General features: G+C 40.8%; 1 protein-coding gene across 3 annotated transcripts; it reads left to right on the top strand.

Moving 5' to 3' along the window:
* The first annotated feature begins 198 nt into the window (after nt 1-198).
* fbxl4 (F-box and leucine-rich repeat protein 4) lies at nt 199-21985 on the top strand. Of its 3 annotated transcripts, none has more exons than XM_039806798.1 (9): nt 199-301; nt 2224-2858; nt 5054-5387; nt 7715-7959; nt 11366-11579; nt 15282-15353; nt 17123-17247; nt 18041-18228; nt 19761-21985. In XM_039806798.1, exons 2-9 carry the CDS (start codon nt 2362-2364, stop codon nt 19922-19924), a joined length of 1839 nt encoding a protein of 612 aa, XP_039662732.1. In that variant the 5' UTR covers nt 199-301; nt 2224-2361; the 3' UTR covers nt 19925-21985. The 3 variants fall into 3 exon arrangements, with proteins under 3 accessions (XP_039662732.1, XP_039662729.1, XP_039662733.1); XM_039806795.1 differs by having other exon boundaries at nt 282-400; XM_039806799.1 differs by lacking the exon at nt 199-301 and adding an exon at nt 701-1446.
* Nucleotides 21986-22494: the final 509 nt, after the last annotated feature.

Here is a 22494-nt window from a genome sequence, read left to right as displayed (position 1 = left end):
CACTTATCTTGAACAAGACTGTCAAAATGTATGTTTTATAGTTTCTCTTTGGTCCTTCTCTTAATATTTTGATAATTATGTGACATTCCGCTAGTTAGTGCGGCAAAATTGCGGTTCTGCATATGTAATCGCGTTTATTTTCAGCAGACGACACGACCTTTGCCAAATGCATTTTGTTGTTTTAGTAAACACAACGTATCAAAATCTCCATAGCATACAAAATGTCGGTATTCACAGCATTATCTTCCAGATTATATGGTTCGTGAATGCATTGTCCGACTGTACTGGAAGGCATCACGAGGTAAACTGCAGCAGGAATGTGGTTTGGTGGTTGAAATGTACCGTTAAAGGGAAGAAGAGGATTGATCCTCATGAATGGATGTATCGATCTACGTTTACCGTAAATTGAAATTATGTCTCGTCCTCTTTGATTGCTCGATTTCGCAAAGCTAGCTACGGAAGCTAAAAGTTGTGTTTTGACAGCTCAGCTTGGCTGTAGGCTAGCTAGCGTTAGCTAGCTAGTTAAGTAACACTAGCTTATTTTTTTTAGGAACACAAACAACAAGGTGGAGGGGGGTAGCTAGCTCAACTCTGGCTAATGTCACTTCCCTAATAGTCATTTTTTTGTTTTTATTGAACTATGGTCTTCAGAAAGCAACAGTTTCTCCGTGGTAGTTTATGTTAATGTGACGTTAACGTTAATGGGGGTAACGTTTTATGAAATTCCTAGTCAGTAACCTTAAGCCAATGTTTTTGGACAATCTAACGTTAACGTTAGTTAGCTAGCTGCTACCTACATTTGCAAAATTAGCTAGCTAATTGTCCTCGTCACACAGAGAAAGCCAGAGAAGGGACAGACTTAATGCTAAACAGCAGCCTTATACTTAGTACGATTTTACCGTATGTGTAACTGTACCATTAACTATTGTTTTAACGTTATTTCAATGGTCATTAAAGCATTCATGCTAAAGTTTAACCAGTACAACAGTAACATTAGCTACATTAACAACTTTGATTTACTTTTATTCGTGTGTTGGCCCAGTATTTACAGTTTTTCTCAATCGCTTTGGCACAATCGTCGAATGACTATGAAACTTCGTCAAACTATATGACTAGCTATTAATATAAACATTAGGTCAGTTGTTGACATGACTATAGTCATTTATCATTTCTTTGGCACTAAATGCATTGAGTAACCCTTGCAGGTGAAAATAGTTTGCATTTATTTGCTATAGAATCATAATATTCTCAAATGCAGTTATACACATTACATGTTCATTATATAGCTAAATCCCTACATGCAAAATAAAGCAACCAACAATCCCAATAAACTGTCACACAATAGGTATGTGGTTTTGTTGTAAACGTTTTCAGATGAATAGACTTAGGGAACACTACCATTGTTTACAATTTACGCTAGAGGAACCAAACGCAAACGGGTGTCAGGTGAGTGCCATGGCTGGCATCAATATTACTCAGCTACCTAAATATACAATGTTAGCAACTGGACAATATTACAGAATGGGTAACTATCACCCTGTCAGAGTAGACTGTCATTTGACAAGATGTCTGCATTTTGACTGTCTTGGTCCAAGCAATGATAAAGGAACATTTTGTTTTGATGACAATGATTTATTTATCGATAGATTTATTTACATTTGAAACAATTATTACAGTTATTTTTGATTGAGTAATCTCCTTTTGCAGGTCACATAGAGTGATGTGTTGAAGGTACCACGTGGTGTGAGGATTGTACTTAGAGTTTTGACAATTGTAAGTTTTTTTTAGTAAATGTGCCAAATCGATTGAGAAAAACTGTAAAAGACCTGCCAACCCATTTGGGATTGATCACAGTGGTTCCAGTACTGTTTTGAATATTGCTGATGGCCCTGTTCTTTTGTTTACATCTGGACCACAGGTTGTCCCTTAAGGCCTTGCACATTTGCATTGCTTGTTGCAGCCTACGGCTGTGTAACGTTACCTGTTTGACTTATACTGGGAATAACTGGTCAACAAATTTAAATTAAGTTTAAATGCATTTTAACCAGTTTCAGCTGATTTCCCAGATGTGGTATATTATTTGGGAAAGCTTCCATTCATGTTCAGCTACTAATTTAGGTAGCACACATTCCTTCCCTTTAATCTATTATGACAAAAGAAAGAATTTTGTTGAGTTGTACTCCTTGACCTGCTGACTTGTGCTTGTCTCTGCCTAACATACAGGTCATGCATGCAGCCGGGCCTCTAGCCTGCGCTTTGTGCACCCCCAGCCCTTGAGCCACTGTCCTTCCAGTAGGTGGAGGCTCTTCCTCCTTCTAGCCTCCGTTCTCTCCACTGCCCCCGTCAGCCCCAGAGTTCCTTATGTTAACCCTCTTGAGCATGTTTTACTATATCTGTCTGCGGCGACGCTCCAGGAGTGGGACTCGAGGCGAGGCTCTGACCAGCCGGCGGGCTGTGGAGTCCGGCCAGCGGGCCGTGATGCCGGTCACTGTGGAGGTGGAGCAGTATGCCAAGGAGGTCCTGGACTTCAGCTCCCACTATGGCAGTGAGAATAGCATGTCCTACACCATGTGGAACCTGGCTGGGGTACCCAACGTCTTCCCCAGCTCAGGGGACTTCACTCAGACGGCTGTATTTAGAGCTTACGGGACATGGTGGGAACAATGTGCCAGTGCTCCGCCACCTTTCCGCCGCACCCCTAAAGGCTTCCATAGCCGGGATTATATCGAACTGGGCTTTGAGGAGCCTGTCTACCCTACAGCAGTAGATGTACTTGAGACTTATTACCCTGGAGCCATCGTCCAGATTCTGGCCTGCTCTCACAACCCCTTCTCCCAGAACCCACCTACTGATGTCAGGTAAGGACAACCATCTGTCCAAAATACCACCACTAGACATTCTCAGTGATCCAATTAGTTCAAGGTTCATTTTTTGTCATTCTACAACACAGGGTTGCACAACAAAATGCAAGTTTTAGTCCTTTTTATTTCAAGCTAAAAACAAAAGTTTTTTTTTTTTATGGTGGAGTACAGAGGATTAGTTTAGAAGTCTTACAGCTGGAGGAAAAAAGCTGCTCTGAAGTTTGTAGTTGATTAACACTACTAAGAAAATCATGCAATACCAGCAGTTGTGTGCAACTTTGAAGTAGAAGCCAGTCTTCTAGTTTTTGGAATGAATCCTGCTCTTACAAATTAATAGCTGACATTTGTATTCTTTATCAAATTGTCTTTCCTTTATTATTTTCCTTTGTTTGTAAAACACGTTGCTGTATTGTTATGGAAAAGTCCTCTATAATGTGTATGGTTTCTTAGGAATATTGTTTAAATTCCAAAAGCATCCAAGCAGAACCACACTGAAGTTTCTGCTATTCCACAGTGAAACCATAAGGCACAAATGTAAGCCTGAAGTTTTAGTGATTATAGTCTAAAGAGAAAACTGTAAGCAGGGTAGTATTTGACTCTGTTTTTCCAATCAGACATTGGAAAGCCAAAGCATATTAAAGCTGATATCTGTAAGGTGAACATTCTGTGTCACATGAGAACGTGGTATTTGATTGATAAGCAGACTGATTTTTAGCTTCTGATGACCCTGTGAGTTGCTGTGGGAAAAGTGGAACCGACCTCATCAAATCTGTATTAGCTATGAACCAGAAGGGAAGTTCAGAAGTAATTCAACGTTTATTACTCTGGCAGAGACGCACTCTCTAACAAGCCCAGAGGTGCATACAGTATTCATGCACAACACTGAAATGACAAATCCCAAGATATCCCAATTTGTAGTTTGTGGAATTGTGCCACATCTTTGTATTCCACAGAGAATAAGGTTTACAGTTAGTGACTAAGATATAGTATTTTTTTAGGGCACAGCTGCCAAGTTGCCAAGTAAAAATGATTTATATTTGAATATGTTTTTGGATATGTAATAAATGAATTTTCAGCAATCTCTTTTTTTATATCATAAATCATGACGTATTCATTAGACAATCATATAATTATAATGAACTCCAGTTCCTTGTGTGATTTGGAAAAATATAGATTACATATCATTTTTTTAAACATTAGGCTTGTTTGTCTTGCAACCGTAACACTAAGTAGGAAAACAATGTCATCATCCTACATAGAAATTATTTTTCAAATGTGATTAGCTGGTCTGGTGTCCGTGGAGAGAGCCTTAAGAGTAGTTTAATTTTGTATTAATCTAGAACAATCGGCATGCTTTAAAAGAGAAGAAAATCAAATCACAAAGATAAAACACAATCACATACAAATCAATCCGATTCCATCATAGAACATAAAAAGGATGAGTTGGAGAAGGAGCAGGCCGAAACCTAAAAGTCCTGCCACTACTTTACAATATCATATTATTACAGAAAAAAACAAATAGCAATGCATATACATACAACAATTCATATGAAGTCATACAATAACTTACCAAGTATTGTTTTCTTGAATCTATTTTTGAACTGTATAATATTATGCCTGTGTTTAATTTCATTGTTTAGACCATTCAACAATGCCAAAAGAGCATGGATTTGTAACCAGTGTCAAAATGAAGATATTGGGACCTTTACCAGTTGTCAGAAATGTAAAACTCCAACAGTCTATTAGAATCCTACTTTATAATCCTGCTGTAATCATGGTATAACTCCTATTCTCTGTAAGCAGTGTGGTCAGCAGAAGGGAGCTACAATAGTTCATTACTGCCCATCCATCATCCTTTACGAGTCAGTGGTTTTTTTCCGCAGAGTTCATTATACATTGGATTCAGTGCATGAGGCTCACAGAGCAAGCTTAGAAACACTAAGCAAACAGCCAACGATGTGAGACAAAAGTCAAGGAATGCCATCCTAATGGATTATGTGTTGTTATGAGCCATATTAAGCATCACAATGCCACTGTTGAGTGGAAATAAAAGACTGCACAGATCCAGTGGATGGTGTGCACAATACTACAGGTAGACTGGAGCCCAGAAATCAACAGTGTTATAGTCCCATTTTTAGGTTAAAAGAAATACCCTCCTGTTGTGGCTTTACACAGCTCTTTCTTTTGTCCAGGTGGGAGGTGCTGTGGTCAGGGGAGCCGACCAAGGTGCTGACACCCCAGGCGCGTCAGTTTTCCCCTAACATCAAGCATATCAACTTCCCCACCAACCTGCTGCGCCTGGAGGTCAACAGCTCTCTGCTGGACTACTATACCGAGCTGGACGCTGTTATTCTGCGTGGGGTAAAAGAAAGGCCCATGTTGGCGCTCTACAAGATGCCTCTCATTGACATCAATGACCTTAGTGACAGCGAGGATGAGCTGTCCGATGTGGGATGTTCATTCAGACAAGGAGACAGCAAGCACCAGAGGACAGGCAATGGCTACTTTGACAAACTGCCCTATGAGGTGATTACAGATGTGTACACTGAATCATTCAGGCCTGAGTGAAGGAGTAGATACACACCAGGACCACACAATTCAAGTTTTGCTTGCTACTCAAAAATGATTCTGTAACTCCTGTCCGGGATTAGAGGTTGGTTGAATAGTCTGTATAGTGAGGCCAAAACATTTCTATCGGCACCTGGTCATAGCTATAGTATAGATCATAAACCCCGCCCCCTCCATGTTAGTGGACGCCAAACAAAAAAATCAAAGTACACCAATTTTTTTCCAAAGAAGGTTTCCGTCATTTTAGGTAGTTCTTATCACGCTGATGTTTGTTCAAGTGTTACTTTTTCGGATAAGTTGTGGTTATCTGATGCTATAAAAACAGGGTGAAACGTCATGATTGACAGCTGTGATTGACTCACGATTGGTCGGTCAGGTGTATGGGTGGGATTTGGATATCACAGCTCCACCGCCCGATCACTACTGCGCATACTCTAGCTCTAAATTTACAAGGTGGTGGCACACATATCTGGGACATTTTGGCTTCACTTTTGTACAGTGGGAGGAAGGAACTTTTTTTTACAGTCTATGGTCGGGACATTGGGATAAGGATATGTTGAACCAATAAATATTTGGTTAAGCTGTCCCTCCAGTAATTACTTTGAGAAGTATGGAGGTCGCACCCCTCTACGAGTGTTTTCTTGTAAGTTATGTTTACATTTGGCGTTACTCACCACAACTCACTGTGTCTCCTTCAGCTCTAAGAGACATGTCGAGTGCTTTTCCTTCCTCATAAATCATTTGCAAAGCCGGTGTTTTAAGTTCTGCGTTTTTTACATTCATGTTTACCAGAGGGCAGTCTTCATTGCCTTTGTTGGTGCATTGTAGCCTTTCTTGGCACATCACTGCCACTAGTATCAGTGGAATAGTGAGAAACCATAAGCTCCTGCTTGTGTATTGCATAACGTGCGTCCTTGTGCATGGGACAAATGGGGAACCCACTCATAAAAACACTGCTCCACAGCGCCACTAAAGGTAAAAAGCTCTGCCGGCTACCTTTTAAGCCAGTAAATCTTAAGTGTGACAGTGCTTTTTGCATTTAAGCATGAAATGGCAATGCACATTTCAGATTTACAGATGTAGTAAACTACACAACCTTCAGTCAGAGGTTTTCACATTTCTAGTTATTATTATTATTATTATTATTATTATTATTATTATGGTGCACTGTAGGCTTGAAACTAACAATTGTTTTGTAATAATCATTTAATCTGTTGACTATTTTTGCAATATTTCAATCTATGTAAAGTCATTAAGCAGCAGCCAAACGTAGATCTGTATAAATTGACTGCTGATGATGATCATAACTTATAATACACCCAGAGGCCGTTAGCTGCAGCTAAAACACAGACACATGAACAGTGTGGCTTGGACCCATTCTGACACTTGATCTCGTATGCACTCACGGACACAAAGTCATTTTCATGACATGCAGACGTATCACGTTGTCTTAAGCGAGCTTCAAAATACCGGCACTGCTCTTGATATTCATTCTCTTATCTCCTCTCCAAACCGCTGCCATTAACAGCAGTCTTCACAACCGCCATGTGTTTGTTTCAGAAACACAATATAGCTATTATCTGTCAGCTGATACCCGCTTGAACACTGTGTATTGTTAATTCACTGCAACACACACTTACACGAGCACAGTCATTCTTTCTCTTTGAGAGGAACACGAACACAGTGCAAAACAAGCCGGCTCACCTCTCCACTGATCCTGCTATCAGTGCTTTGTGTCCCAGATAAACACTATTCAGATCTGCCTGACAGAGGGGACGCAATTAACATTCTCTAGACTACTCTGTTATTCTACGTTCTCTACTAGGTTCTACTGAATCGTTTGGGAAATTTGGTTTCGAATCCGATCATGGGTTCCAAATTTAACACGCGCAAGTTTTGGTTTCCGTAGTGGCCGCATTACTTCCAGGCACTTGTTGTGTTGTAGCCATGGAGCACAGTAAGCGGCGCTCTAAAGTGTGGCTTTATTTTGCATTGAAAAAGCCAGATGAAACTGTAAATCACCATTGAATCTAAATAAAATGTTCCTCTTGTCTGTGAAATAACCACGTGACCCGTTGCAACTCCACCCTCAAAGAATTGGAATCGAGAACCGATAGGAACCGGAATTGAAAGGAAGAGTCGGAATAGGAATCAGAATTGTTAAAATCAAAACGATGCCCATCCCTAATCCAACCTACAGTAACAGCATTATGTTTTGTCTGTCTTTCCCCCTCCCCCTTATCCTCTCTCCTATTCTACCCCTTCTTCCCATCTTCTGTCCATAGCTTATCCAGCTGATATTGAGCCACCTGACCCTGCCAGACCTCTGCCGTCTGGCCCAGAGCTGTAAGCTGCTGCACCAGCACTGCTGCGACCCGCTGCAGTACACCCAGCTGAGTCTGCAGCCCTACTGGGCCCGGCTGAGTGACGCCTCCTTGGGACACCTGCAGAGCCGCTGCACCCTCCTCCAGAGGATCAACCTTTCCTGGACGGGAAACCGCGGAGCGCTCACCCTGACCGGCTTCAGCAGGTCAGACTGTCAGCGGAAAAACAGAGAGATGACTTTGGGAAACTAGCAAATTCTCACAAGCATTTTTTTTGGGGGGGGCCCATGAGACATGCTAAGACATGCTAAGACAAAGAAAATTGATTGAAACTTTTTTCTGTAATCCATGACAAAAAGAAAATAAGAGATCATGAAAAAGGATGTTAGCATTATTGTCTAAAATACAGACAGGTGGAGTAGTAGGTTGCTGATGAAATTATTAGGGCTGGGTATCGTCAATGATTTTCCGATTCGATTCCGATTCACAAGGTCCCGAATCGATTTTATTCCCGATTCAATATCAATTAGGTTAGGTAGGGCTGCACGATTATGGCCAAAATGATAATCACGATTATTTTGATCAATATTGAGATCACGATTAACTATCACGATTATTTGTTGATTTTAGCCAAAACAAAATTTTATTGTCACATAATTATATAATTATAACTGCTTTTACATCCATATTGTGCTACATTCCTACTAATACATCCATATTGTGCTACATTCCTACTAATACATCCATATTGTGCTACATTCCTCCTTTATTGAAGGATACTGTGAAGGAGTATGCAATTTCAGCTGTTGTGCGACCGCTTTCCACACATGCATGTTTGCCGTGAAAGATACAGGCAACGCAATTTTCTGTTCACGTTAACGATGCATGTGGTGCCTGGTATCTACCAGACGAAATAGCTACGCGGATTTCTGTGGCTCGTTACACTGCCACTTGCATGTCTGCGTTGCGCTCTGATGCTCTGAAACCCACGTTAGAGGCAACATAAACATCGCTGAATGTCACGCTAGTAAACACTAGTAACACGTTACACAGCAGGTAGCGATAGCCTACCGTTAGCCACAGTAGTGACTGGATTAAACACGGCTAAAATGCTGACTGCTAAACCGTGTAGTGTATCTGTATTTCACTGTAGGATTCCAACAGCGGGACGTCCAACAGTCTGCTGCTAAAGCTATGAGATAAAAGACACAAACTAGCACTGGTCACTGCTACAACACAGACGGGACAAAACGTTGCGTTTACTGGTAAACTGGTAAACATTGTGACCGGCTTATGATGACCGACTGCTACCTGTTGTGGAATTTTCCTCACGTTACTCTGTCCTCTGTGACTGTCTACATCTAGAAACTAAGCTACGCGGTGCAGGCAGGGAACAGCTCTGATTGGCTCATGGAGACATGTGATCAGACAGTGGTTTATGGAGCGCTAGATTGGCTTTGCAAAAACTGTTCTATGAACGGAATGACGCATTTTAAATATCGCTCGATCACGCAAATTTGATCGTGGGAAGGCAAAATCGTGATCGTGATTAAAATTCGATTAATTGTGCAGCCCTAAGGTTAGGAGCATTTCAGTTACAATGCCAATTTAGCTTAGATATGAAAGATATTCTACAATTGTACAAGGTTCCCTCTAACCTGGTGCATTCTTAAAATTATCAATGTTTACATTAAGAATTGACCCCAAAGCAGTTACATTAATGTACTTTTTATTTAACATGAACACACAATGAAGTGCAGCTCTACAGACTCCTTTTTTCCCTCGCCAAAATTGAGTTATTTAACCCCCTTCCTGACAAGCTAGCATGACATATGTTTCATATGATACAGACAAAGATCGATTCTTGGATTTTCTGAATCGATTTTGGATCATTCAAATGAAAATCGATTTAAATTGGAAAATCTATTTTTTAAACCCACCCTTAGAATATATACAGTGGGGCAAAAACGTATTTAGTCAGCCGACAATTGTGCAAGTTCTCCCACTTAAAAAGATGAGAGAGGCCTGTAATTTTCATCATAGGTAAACTTCAACTATGAGAGACAAAATGAGAAAAAAAAAAAAAATCCAGAAAATCACATTGTAGGATTTTTTATTTATTTATTTGCAAATTATGGTGGAAAATAAGTATTTGGTCAATAACAAAAGTTCATCTCAATTATTTGTTATATACCCTTTGTTGGCAATGACAGAGGTCAAACGTTTTCTGTAAGTCTTCACAAGGTTTTCACACACTGTTGCTGGTATTTTGGCCCATTCCTCCATGCAGATCTCCTCTAGAGCAGTGATGTTTTGGGGCTGTCGCTGGGCAACACGGACTTTCAACTCCCTCCAAAGATTTTCTATGGGGTTGAGATCTGGAGACTGGCTAGGCCACTCCAGGACCTTGAAATGCTTCTTACGAAGCTACTCCTTCGTTGCCCGGGCGGTGTGTTTGGGATCATTGTCATGCTGAAAGACCCAGCCATGTTTCATCTTCAATGCCCTTGCTGATGGAAAGAGGTTTTCACTCAAAATCTCACGATACATACAATTCAATCTTTCCTTTACACGGATCAGTCGTCCTGGTCCCTTTGCAGAAAAACAGCCCCAAAGCATGATGTTTCCACCCCCATGCTTCACAGTAGGTATGGTGTTCTTTGGATGCAACTTAGCATTCTTTCTCCTCCAAACACGACGAGTTGAGTTTTACCAAAAAGTTCTATTTTGGTTTCATCTGACTATATGACATTATCCCAATCCTCTTCTGGATCATCCAAATGCTCTCTAGCAAACTTCAGACGGGCCTGGACATGTACTGGCTTAAGCAGGGGGACACGTCTGGCACTGCAGGATTTGAGTCCCTGGTGGCGTAGTGTGTTCCTGATGGTAGCCTTTGTTACTTTGGTCCCAGCTCTCTGCAGGTCATTCACTAGGTCCCCCCGTGTGGTTCTGGGATTTTTGATCACCGTTCTTGTGATCATTTTGACCCCACGGGGTGAGATCTTGCGTGGAGCCCCAGATTGAGGGAGGTTATCAGTGGTCTTGTATGTCTTCCATTTTCTAATAATTGCTCCCACAGTTGATTTCTTCACACCAAGCTGCTTACCTATTGCAGATGCAGTCTTCCCAGCCTGGTGCAGGTCTACAATTTTGTTTCTGGTGTCCTTTGACAGCTCTTTGGTTTTGGCCATAGTGGAGTTTGGAGTATGACTGTTTGAGGTTGTTGACAGGTGTCTTTTATACTGATAACAAGTTCAAACAGGTGCCATTAATACAGGTAACGAGTGGAGGACAGAGGAGCCTCTTAAAGAAGAAGTTAGAGGTCTGTGAGAGCCAGAAATCTTGCTTATTTGTAGGTGACCAAATACTTATTTTACCGAGGAATTTACCAATTAATTCATTAAAAATCCTACAATGTGATTTTCTGGATTATTTTTCTCATTTTGTCTCTCATAGTTGAAGTGTACCTATGATGAAAATTACAGGCCTCTCTCATCTTTTTAAGTGGGAGAACTTGCACAATTGGTGGCTGACTAAATACTTTTTTGCCCCACTGTAAATCTCTACTTCCTCTTATGTCTTTCCCTCTCCATCTATTCTTCCCCTCAGCTTCCTGAAGGCGTGTGGTCTCAGCCTTGGCTGCCTGGAGCTATCGTGCTGCCACTTCCTGAACGAGGCCTGTCTGGAGGTCATCTCTCAGACTTGTCCCGGGCTGCAGGAGCTCAACCTGTCCTCCTGCGACCGCCTCCACCCGCAGGCCTTCGCACACATCTCCAAACTAACACGCCTCCGCAGGCTGGTGCTCTACCGCACCAAGATAGAGGTGGGCACGGTCAACGGTGTATCTGGGAAACCACAATCAAAATGGCATTTTTTACCTGTGCACTTGCATCTGTTCTGTCCAAATACAGCAGATAGACTATAGATTAGATTAGATCCCCCAGCCTGCCTATGGTCCCCCAGTGGCTAGAAAAGGCGATAGGTATAAACTGAGCCCTGGGTATCCTGCTTTGCCTTTGAGAAAATGAAAGCTCAGATGGGCCGATCTGGAATCTTCTCCTTATGACGTCATAAGGAGCAAGGTTACCTCCCCTTTCTCTGCTTTGCCCGCCCAGAGAATTTGACCCACCCATGAGAGAGAGACATCATGGCTTTCAAACAAGAAAAGTGGCAGTTGGTCAAGGCCACACCCCTCCACCTTGCCCCCCCTCTCTCCTCCTAAATAGCTACAGACACAGAAATGGCACATCCTAAGGAAAGCTCATTGTGGGACTGGCTCTAGTGGCTGTAATTCTGCACCAAGGCTGAATTTCGGGAAAGAGACTTCAGATACAGTATTAGGGGACCACTAAGGTCTATATAAAAGAGACTTCAGATACAGTATTAGGGGACCACTAAGGCCTATATAAAAGAGACTTCAGATACAGTATTAGGGGACCACTAAGGCCTATATAAAAGAGACTTCAGATACAGTATTAGGGGACCACTAAGGTCTATATAAAAGAGACTTCAGATACAGTATTAGGGGACCACTAAGGCCTATATAAAAGAGACTTCAGATACAGTATTAGGGGACCACTAAGGCCTATATAAAAGAGACTTCAGATACAGTATTAGGGGACCACTAAGGCCTATATAAAAGAGACTTCAGATACAGTATTAGGGGACCACTAAGGTCTATATAAAAGAGACTTCAGATACAGTATTAGGGGACCACTAAGGTCTATATAAAGAGACTTCAGATACAGTATTAGGGGACCACTAAGGCCTATATAAAAGAGACTTCAGATACAGTATTAGGGGACCACTAAGGCCTATATAAAAGAGACTTCAGATACAGTATTAGGGGACCACTAAGGCCTATATAAAAGCATCCAAAGAGCACCATGTCATGGGACCTTTAATGATATTTTCATGTATCCCAAATGGCTGCCCTGGCTGTTTGTAATATCGGATATACAGGTTGCTTAGTTAGTAAATTATACCACAGTCATTTGCCAGTATTACTTAATATAGAGGAGATATCATGCTGGGAAGTTATAGCAGTGGTCTGTAATCTTTGAAGAAGTTGAACATGTCATGGAACATTTCCACTTGTCATTGGATTATTGGAATATAATAGAATAATGAGATGTGTAATTCACAGAGGGAAAAGGTCAAGAAATTTGATCCATTTTCTGGGAAACTTGAATATTGGGAATTTTGCAAACAGTTCCATAGACAGTATGGAATTTGCTTAGAAGCTGAAATATACGTTTTCATGACAGTAAGCAAACTTCATCTGCAGATGAAGACTGTGTTATACGGTTGAAAGCACTAAGTTGAGAGTCAACAGTCTTGTATTTTTTTTTAAGGTTTGTTTTTGCTTTCTTGTTTCTACTGTAACAATTAATGTACAATAGAAACAGTACATTTCCCATGTACTGTATGTCCGTCTTCTTTCGCTACTATCGCCAAGAGCACAAGAAGCCACAATCATCTGGAGTCAGAATTAAAGATAAGATCCTAGGCTAATTAGCATTCAGATGGATAAATCACATCTGTATGCTAATTAAAGGCAGAAAAAGGCCTTGGTGAAAATTGCCATTACCATGAACAGCGAAAAGACTGACATGCTTCTCTCTTGTTTGCAGTTGTTCTGCAGAGCAAATCTACGTATTGTTGGTAGAAGAGGTGATTGCGTCTTAATCTGCGACTGTTTGGAACACAACAATATATACTTTTGCAGTTTCTGCTAGTTAGCTTGGGTGTATCAAGAAACTACAGTATGTCTACAGTAAAGTACAGTAAGCCTAGTCTTCCAACCTTTCTACTTTGTGACCCTTTATAGCCAAGTCACAAGCCCCTGACACAGGTTGCCTAAAGTAGGTCTATGAGCTGTGGGTAGTCAACCAAAGAGTAATGTTCCCCTTTCAGATTGTTCATTTCGATAGTTTTGAAAGACCTGAGGTGGAAAACAAAGATTGAATCAAAGAAATAATCAAAATAACCCTTCAGACTTATTTTTGCCCCCTTAGCTGGTCCTAAACCCCAGGCAGGTTGGCTGCAGTTTTTTCTTTACATGGCTTCATTAATAAAATAGATAATAAGACAATAAATGTTTAGTAAAGGAACTGTAATTTCAGAAGACCTGCCCTAATGTCGGAGTCGGACTAATGATCTCCACAAGCTGCTTATTTGATGGTGCATGTTTTGGGTTGGCTGTAGCTCATTCTATGTAGTTGTCTTTTGAGATGAACTGAGTCAACTCGGAGCCCAGGGGGTCTTTAAGACCCAGGTTCAGGTTCAGGCCTGTCTGACGTGTAAAACCGCTGTATTTTGTTTTGGTGTTACACCTCAGCGTTTCTCCAGTATTTGTCATGTTTCAGAGCGGCGTAGTATGCAGGAGCCGGTGTAGAGTTTCTGCGGTGGAGCCAGGCAGCATGCTGCAGGTTGTTTATACTCAGGCAGACAGAGCGAGCTGTGTGTCTGTTTGAGGCCCCGACATCTCAGCTGTCATTACCCTGTCACTGCTCTAATTAAATGGCTAGCTCGCCGGAGAGAGGCGTTTATAAAGATGCCAGCAACAGGCTCGAGCACACACACCAAACGCACACAAAAACCAAAGGCTTTCACTTTCATGTCTGACACTTTCTCTTGCCACTGAGGTACATGTGTTGGCAGTCGTAGTGTTGAATTCCCATATCTCCAAGCTGCAGGGCCACTGGAGAGGTCTCTTTCCTTACTATGCTTGACTTTGTGGAGGAGACGTAAAAACTAGCTGTTGCACCGTATTATATTCCCTTGAATACAATAAGCGTTACCTGAGTGCCCCAGGCAGCAGACTGATCAAATCACTTAGGAGGAAATTTGGATGACATGGCTGGACATGTTACTGTTATTTAAAGGTAGGGACAACATGCTTTTGCGATACATGGGTGCCGATTGGATTTGTATTGCGTTTCATTGCGATTCTAGAAGTATTGCGATTCGATAGTATTGAGTGTTGCGATTTTCTTTTCCTTCTTTAACAAAAACCAAAAAGTTGAATAATACACTTCTAGAGACATTATATTATATCATGAGACAAAGAAGTACATAGCTGGAAATGGATATGATGTAGTCACCGTCAGCAGTAGCATATAAACCGAAAATATTTAGGTGGCAGGTAAAAATAAATAAATAAAAAATATTGATTCTAGGCAAAAGTATCGATTTGATTTTCGATTTTCTTTCCCACCCCTGGTATATTGTTATTTCAATGTATACCTTATACCTTTTAGGTTTTCACTCAGATAAGTGTGTCTGGGGTTTAGTTTGTTGGTGAACATGTAGCTCCAATACAGCAGTTATTCAAGTGATGTTTCCTTTTTTTCTGACTTTTCTGTGTTGTTCCATTGTTTCCAGGTTTGTTGTGATGTCCGGATTGCAAGCTGTAGGTTCTTAGATATTACCAGTGTGCCAAACCCAGAATGGATGAGATTAAAGAAATATATGCTGTATATGACAACTCTGCATCTTGTCTTTCTCTTTGTTGTCTCTGCAGCAAACAGCTATTCTGAGCATCCTGACTTTCTGCATAGAGCTGAGACACCTCAGCCTAGGGAGCTGTGTGAGGGTGAGAATGTGTGCGCACACACACACACACACACATACGCACAGAAATAAGTCCAAATAAAGCACAGTCTGTAAACCCACCATGTGGCCTTGTTGGATAGCAGCTTGTCCAAAAGATGGCTTGAGTAGTGTAGCAGTAATTGAGCTGCTAACAATAAACTGGTTGGTCGTAAAGTAGACAAAGAGCAGAGATAATGGCACTGAACACAATTTAAGTGAATACTTTATTCCATCCTTAGCTCTAAATTTGACTTTTGACTTTCACAACACAGTTAAAACATAAGGGAAATGTACACATACAGTAATGTAAAAAACCTGCATATACGTGCTAATTTTCGTGGAAACAGGGTATATGTAACACATTATATCTTGTTTGTTTAATTTGCACTTAAGTGTGAAGCAAACAGCAAATAGTTTTTGTACACATTAAACAAGCTCTAGTGTGGTAATTAGTGCGTTTTAGTGGTGATGGCAGGTGGATTTAGTTACTGTTGGACAGAGCCAGGCTAGCTGATTCCAGATTTTAATGCTAAGCTAAGCTAACATGCTGTGGCCTTAAGACGGAAATGTGAGTGGTATTGATCTTCTCATCTAACTCTCCGCCCAAAAGCAAATGTGTAAATTCCCCAAAAATGTCAAACTACTCCTTTAATGACGTTATGCTCAGTGGATTTGTCCACCATGGTTCATGGTATACATGATGTGGCAGTCATGGACAGACAAGTATGTGGACATTAAAATACATTATCTTTTTTATATCATACATGAATTAGATTAATGTATTATAATGTATAATTAGATCCTTTATATATGCACTTTTCTAAGAAGATAATTAAAAAAAGAAAGGAAAAGTCACACAAACATTTTCCTTTTACTGACATTCTGATCTGGAGCCGCGGCAAAATAGTTGTGTGAGAGAAAACTTATATTGGACAGATCTGAGGAGCAGTTAACCATAGTCCTCATAAATCCACCGGAGGTTAGAACGCCAACACAAAGAAAGCGGAAGGTGCATGCATCAAAATATCAGTACAGTTTTCTCTTGTGCTCTTTAGTGGCTTTAGTGTCATCATTGGTAATTAAGCTATGCAACAGTTGGCAATGGCACTACAAAATGACAGCAACTCTTTCAGCCATAAGTTGTGATATCCATCCAGTGCTATCTCAGACAAATGTTCTGCATGCTGTCATTTTGATAGGTAAAGTGCCTGCGCTGGCTGTGTGGCTATTAAATTGCATTTTTTTGCTTTCATCTTTGGATGAAAGGATGAAATATGGCCAACATTAACTGACACCAAAGAACAATAACAGCTCGCAAACACAAATCAGTTCTTTCTGGTCGAGGTGTTCACTGTTGCTTTGTTCTCTCTTGAGAAAGTCATGTTATGTCCCTCAAACCAGTCGATGCAGCTAATCAGTTTTTTGTGATAATAAATACAGTAAGCTACATTTCAATTTCTTAATCAAATTACACAAGACAATTGGAGGAAATGGGCTACAAACTCACTCACTACTTCTAGCAGCATCATTTTCTCAGTCCTATATGACATCCTGAATGCAAATGATTGAATTCTGTGACTGTATGACATGCCACAGAGGAATCATAAGATTTTTTGATTCCCCCCACCCCTAACAAATAATATCCTCTGAATTAACTACAACATTTGAGGAGGCTGCTGCAGAGTTTCATATTCAGAGGGTCCATTTCAAAGCTGATGTGGACCCCCTGAAGGCCCTCCATGCATGTTAACTGTTGCCTGTGTCCTGTAGATTGATGACTATGACGGTGTCGCCAGTATGCTGGCTGCTCGCTGTCGCTCACTCCGCTCGCTGGACCTGTGGCGCTGCAAAAACCTGACGGATCGAGGCCTGGCCGAGCTTGTCTCTGGCTGCAGGTAGGCAATACTAAATGGGTTCAGACCCATTAAACCCAAATTATTTTAAATTTTTGAAAATGTAAATGTTTTAACAAGAATCTAACATATAATTAGCAAATATAAATCTGCCTATTTGTGAAAAACACATTGATGACAGGCTTACTGGCCCATACTGTAGGTAAGGTAGTCTTTAAGGTAGCCATTCACACATACAGTTAATCCTGAAGATTCACTATGCCACATGCATAGATATAAAACATGTTTTATATCTATGGCCACATGTACGTTCAACATTAAAGCTATAGTGCGTAGTTTGTCTCCCCCATGAGGAATTCTAAGTAATGACAACAACACTGTCGGCGCCCCCACATGATACAAGCCTTCCGTGATCGCGCACGCGCCACCACCCCTCCTCAACGCAGTTGATAGTATGCAAGGAGGACAGGAGGATTAAAAAAACATGACGGACTCTTCAGAAGAGGTCATAATCTCCACTCTAGTTTCTGCGCGGGAAAGTCGCCGGACGCCACAATCTTCTGAACATAGTGATACTGAGAAATCCAGAGAGAGTTGTGTGGAGCTGATAGTCTTAATTAGCTTTGTAGCAACGTTCATTAATATCAAAATGTTACACTCTAAATCTTTAAAACATCATTTATAAAATCATGCCAACAATTATTAATGCAATGAACACATTATCACCGTAAAACACTTGCGGCTGTAGACCACAGAGGCAAAGCAGAGCTTATCTGTTTTGAGTGAATGGACGGAGTAACTCCAGTGCTCTTCTGCACGGTCTGTGGTTGCTCAGGATGCTGGAGGAGTTGGACCTGGGCTGGTGTCCCACACTGCAGAGCAGCACCGGATGTTTCGAGTACCTCGCTCGCAGCCTTCCCCGCCTGCGCAAACTCTTTCTCACCGCCAACCGCACGGTCTGCGACTCAGACATAGAGGAGTTGGCCGCCAGCTGCCCCTCGCTGCAGCACCTCGACATACTGGGTAAGCTCTGACCTCACACCCATGTGGATGTCTGTTGGCATAAACCTTTGTCATTTATTTATTTTTATTATTAATTTGTAAATATTTAATTAGCTGCTACTATGTTTTTCATATAAACTTGATATTTAGCAGCATGGCTTCAACTAACGAATATTTTCATTGTTGATTATTTTCGTGATTAATCGATTACTTGTTTGCTCTATAAAATGTCAGGAAATTGTTGATCAGTGTTTACCAAAGCTCAAGATAACATCCTCAAGTGTCTTGTTTTGTCCACAATTCAAAGATATTCAGTGTACTGTCATAGAGGAGTGAAGAAACCAAAAATATTTACATTTAGGAAGCTGGACTCTTTTTCTTTCATAAAAACTGACTCATACCAATCAAGCGATCATTCAAATAGTTGGCAATTAATGTAATAGTTGACACTAATCAATTCATCTTTGCAGCTCTGTTTAGCAGAGCATTATTAAAAGGGACGTGGTCGGATGTCATTGTAAACAGACCCAGAGCAGCTAGCCTCTAACGACAGAATCAAAGCCACATTAATATGCAAACAATGCCATACGTAGAGTGGCTTCATGTCAACAATGTTGCCTTGTTCTTTACACATGGCCATCGTCACATCTGCGAATAAGAGACTGTGTCATAGAAGCATGGAAATGTTTTTGCATTCTCACAAGTGCACTTCATATGTACATGTTCCGGGATTTAGTTTTTCCATGCATTACATTTTTTTTCTCAAGGTACAATCTCAAAGGTCCCCGTTTCGTTCTCTTTACCGGCACCTATAGCAAAAAGCAGTAATTGCAGGTGTGTTTTTGGATCTCACTTCACTTTTCTTTGTTTGACCATATTTACCCGTAACTCGCAAAGATAGCAGAGACCAGAAAAAAAAAAAAACAGTACGCCGCATCACACACAAGTGAGTTGAAGAGCAAGTCTGTGTTGCGTTATCTCCGCCTTCCTTTTCTGGCAGACCAACCACTACTGGGTGATGGGAAAACGCGCCACTAACTGTGTGCCACTTGTGATTTTTCCCTGGAATGTCACCACAGACACCCAGTATATACTCTTACTGCAAATGCAAAGGCTTTCATCAATTTAAATTTTAATCTTCGAGATTATTACTTTACGAAAGTAATGTATACATTTTTCATTATTATAGCAATTTGTTCCTTACAACTACATGTGATACTTTGCCCGCATTCAATTATAGTCTTTTAAATATACAATTTGAAAGGTACATGTTGGTACAGTATGATCAGTTCTCATTCATACCACTCCCTTATCACTTGGCCCTATAAAGTGATCTCTCTTCTGTGATAAACACACATTTTATGAATGACTGGTCATAAGCTGTCTGGATTTACCCTGCAGAGATCTGAGGAGCTGTTAACCATAGTCAGAAATGACATAGACATTTGTAATTTGATTTACTGAGAAATTTGCAGATGCAGTCTTTTTTTGTAGCTTTATCTCTTGTATTTATATAATGATTTTGTAATGTGTCTTCTTATGTGACCCATCAGGTACGCGGTTGGTGAGTGCTGCCTCACTGAAGAAACTCCTCCAGTCTTGTCCACGACTTCTCCTCCTGGACGTCTCCTTCTGTTCGCAGATAGACACGCGGGTCGTCCAAGAGCTCTCCGGTCTCTTCCCCAAAGTGGCCATCAAGAAGAGCTTCACTCAGTGACCCCAGCATTGTCTCATTGCTACAGTCCAGAGGAAGTAAGAGGAGTGAAGTGCTCGCCAAGAGACACTGCCCCAAAGCCAATGAGAGGCAGGTCAGATGCTGTAGGAGATTGCCGACCTGCCTGCTTCTGTATCACCGACACAATCTTCTTTTAGCGTGTCAGTAAATAAAGCAGTTGTACTGGGTGAGGGGGTTCTTTGGATTAACTGGCTGAACGGAAACAACGACAGACTCCCAGTCACAGGATTATAGAACGTGAGACTTTTTTGTTGTTATTCTTTTGGACACTTGAAATCAGGGTCGTTGCAGTAAAGCTGCTACATCTTCCCAGAATCTGAATCACCACTTAAGTATTGCCAAGATAAGGCTAGGAAACAAGGCTAGGAAATATGCCTTGGTACTGGATGCTAAACACAGAACAAAAACATTTGTGAGCAATGCTCCCTTGAACATCTTGTTAGGACAACGAAAAGGGACAAAAACCAGTGTGAAACCTACTCTTATTTAGAAACAGTTGAAAAAAGCTGGCGGAGGATTTGGTAGTCACATATTTAGTTTAGCTGGTAACGTAATTAAAGATCAGGGGCGTGGTCAGTGCCTTGTCAGAATGTGCAGCATTCATGCTGGCTGTTTTAATTCATGAGGGTCATTCTGAAGGCATCTGTCGACATCAAGCCAGTTTGTTTTAATTATAAGAAACACTTGATACATACTTGATGCTGGTGTGTTGAAAGGAATCAGTAGCGTTAAAGGTGATAACAAAGGAGTGAACGCAGCCTTATTTCACACAGTGTACTGTGTGAATTGTGTCAACTCAAACCTTAATGCAAGTATCACTATCTGTTGCTGCAAACTGACTGCAGAATCGTACGCAAGGTCCTCACGTTGAAAATAAACACACCATTAACTGTCCTTGCACCACATATGTGAGAACTTGTGAAAAAGCAGACTGGAACAACATTTGTTTTAATTTTAATGTGCAGTATAAATGACAGAAGTAGTCAAAACCCCCAGATCATCAAATCAGCAACAGACAGACTAACTCATTTGAAATAAAAGCACTGAGAAGTAACACATTTCAACAGTCTAAAACCCAAAGATATTACAATGATATAAAAACCAGAAAAGCTGCAAAATGACTGAATCAATTAGTGAATTGTCCGAAGTTGCGAATTATTTTCTGTCCAACGACTAACCAATCGACTAATCAGGTCTAACCAGACAGGTCTGATGAAACAAAATGTTTTTTGATAGCATAAAATGAGGTCTCCAACCATAATAACTGTATTCCAGTTTCCCTACATTTACCCTACAGACGGATATGATAATGATATATTAACAGGGTTTTCTCTGTTTTGTTTTGTTTTTGTTTTGTTTTTTGAGGGCGTTTAGGTGCAGATGACGTCATACGCTCAAGTGACATCATCGTGCACTTATTTGCATAAAGCTTAGTGGTTGTCCGTTGCAGCGAGCGAGATCACTAAAGCAAAACTTGAAGGAGCCGCTTATTACTAAAATGAGAATAGCTGGACCACCTTAAAGGTCAGCCCACCTTAAGTTAGTTAGCCTGTGCTGAAGTTGTCGCTAGCTCTCTATTTGAGCCCATTCACGCGCGGACGCCCCTTCCCGTGCCTTTACTAGCGTCCACGTGCTCTCCACATTGTTTTTACGTTCATACACTTAGACGGTGCGCAAAAACGCTTAGGTGCTGCGGCAAGGTATAAACCCTGACTAATTAGGAAAGAGCTGTGTGGCGTTGTAGATGCTTTCTTTATTGAACATATGATACAAGACCTAAATAAACAGGGTGTTTTATTGCTATGTTTTTTTTGAGACTTTTCAACAATTCATTCTGGCCAAGTAAGAAAAAAAACCATGGCCAAAGTTAACAGCAATTAGATAATTGGATTGCTAATTGTGTATGCTTACGTCATACAGACCGTTCTTTTCATTAGCCAGTCCCTCCAGAAAAACCTAATTATGCGATCGCATAATTCAATGCATAATCAGCCAAAGTCCTCATATTTATGCGGGGGGCGCATTTTTTCAAATACGCCGCACTTTCGTCGCATAAATTGCCAATTTCCGCGCAAAATATGCGGGGCTTGTATGATTTCATAATCCCCACATTTTCGTTGCAAAAAAGTCCCATATATCTTAGCAGAAAGTTGAAAAATGTTGTGTTTACTTCACACAAGAGCAGCCATTTTCCCCTGTTGAAGTGACGTAATTACGCGACGTGAACATCATCGAAAAGCAGGGTGTTGGGGGAATCACTTTTTTTTCTCTTTTTAATCAAACCACAATTTTTGCAAGTTCCCGCAATTTCGTCGCATAAAATTGCATAAATATTCCGCATATTCCATCGCATTTTTTAAGAAAACCTGCCGCATAATCAAGGATTTTTGCCCGCAACAATCACAAAAAAACTCTGCATTATTCTGGAAGGACTGATTAGCCATTGTTTTGGCTTTGTAATTTCAATGCAATAATAAGTGAGTTTTGTCACCAAACATGAATGATACAGATTGAAAGCCACCAGTTTCACAATGCTTTCATAATGTTGCATG

This window comes from Perca fluviatilis, chromosome 7, assembly GCF_010015445.1.
Source record: "Perca fluviatilis chromosome 7, GENO_Pfluv_1.0, whole genome shotgun sequence".
NCBI classification, from domain to species: Eukaryota; Metazoa; Chordata; class Actinopteri; order Perciformes; family Percidae; genus Perca; species Perca fluviatilis.
The sequence above is the reverse complement of the archived record's forward strand: the minus strand, read 5'-3'. Positions and strand labels throughout refer to the sequence as shown.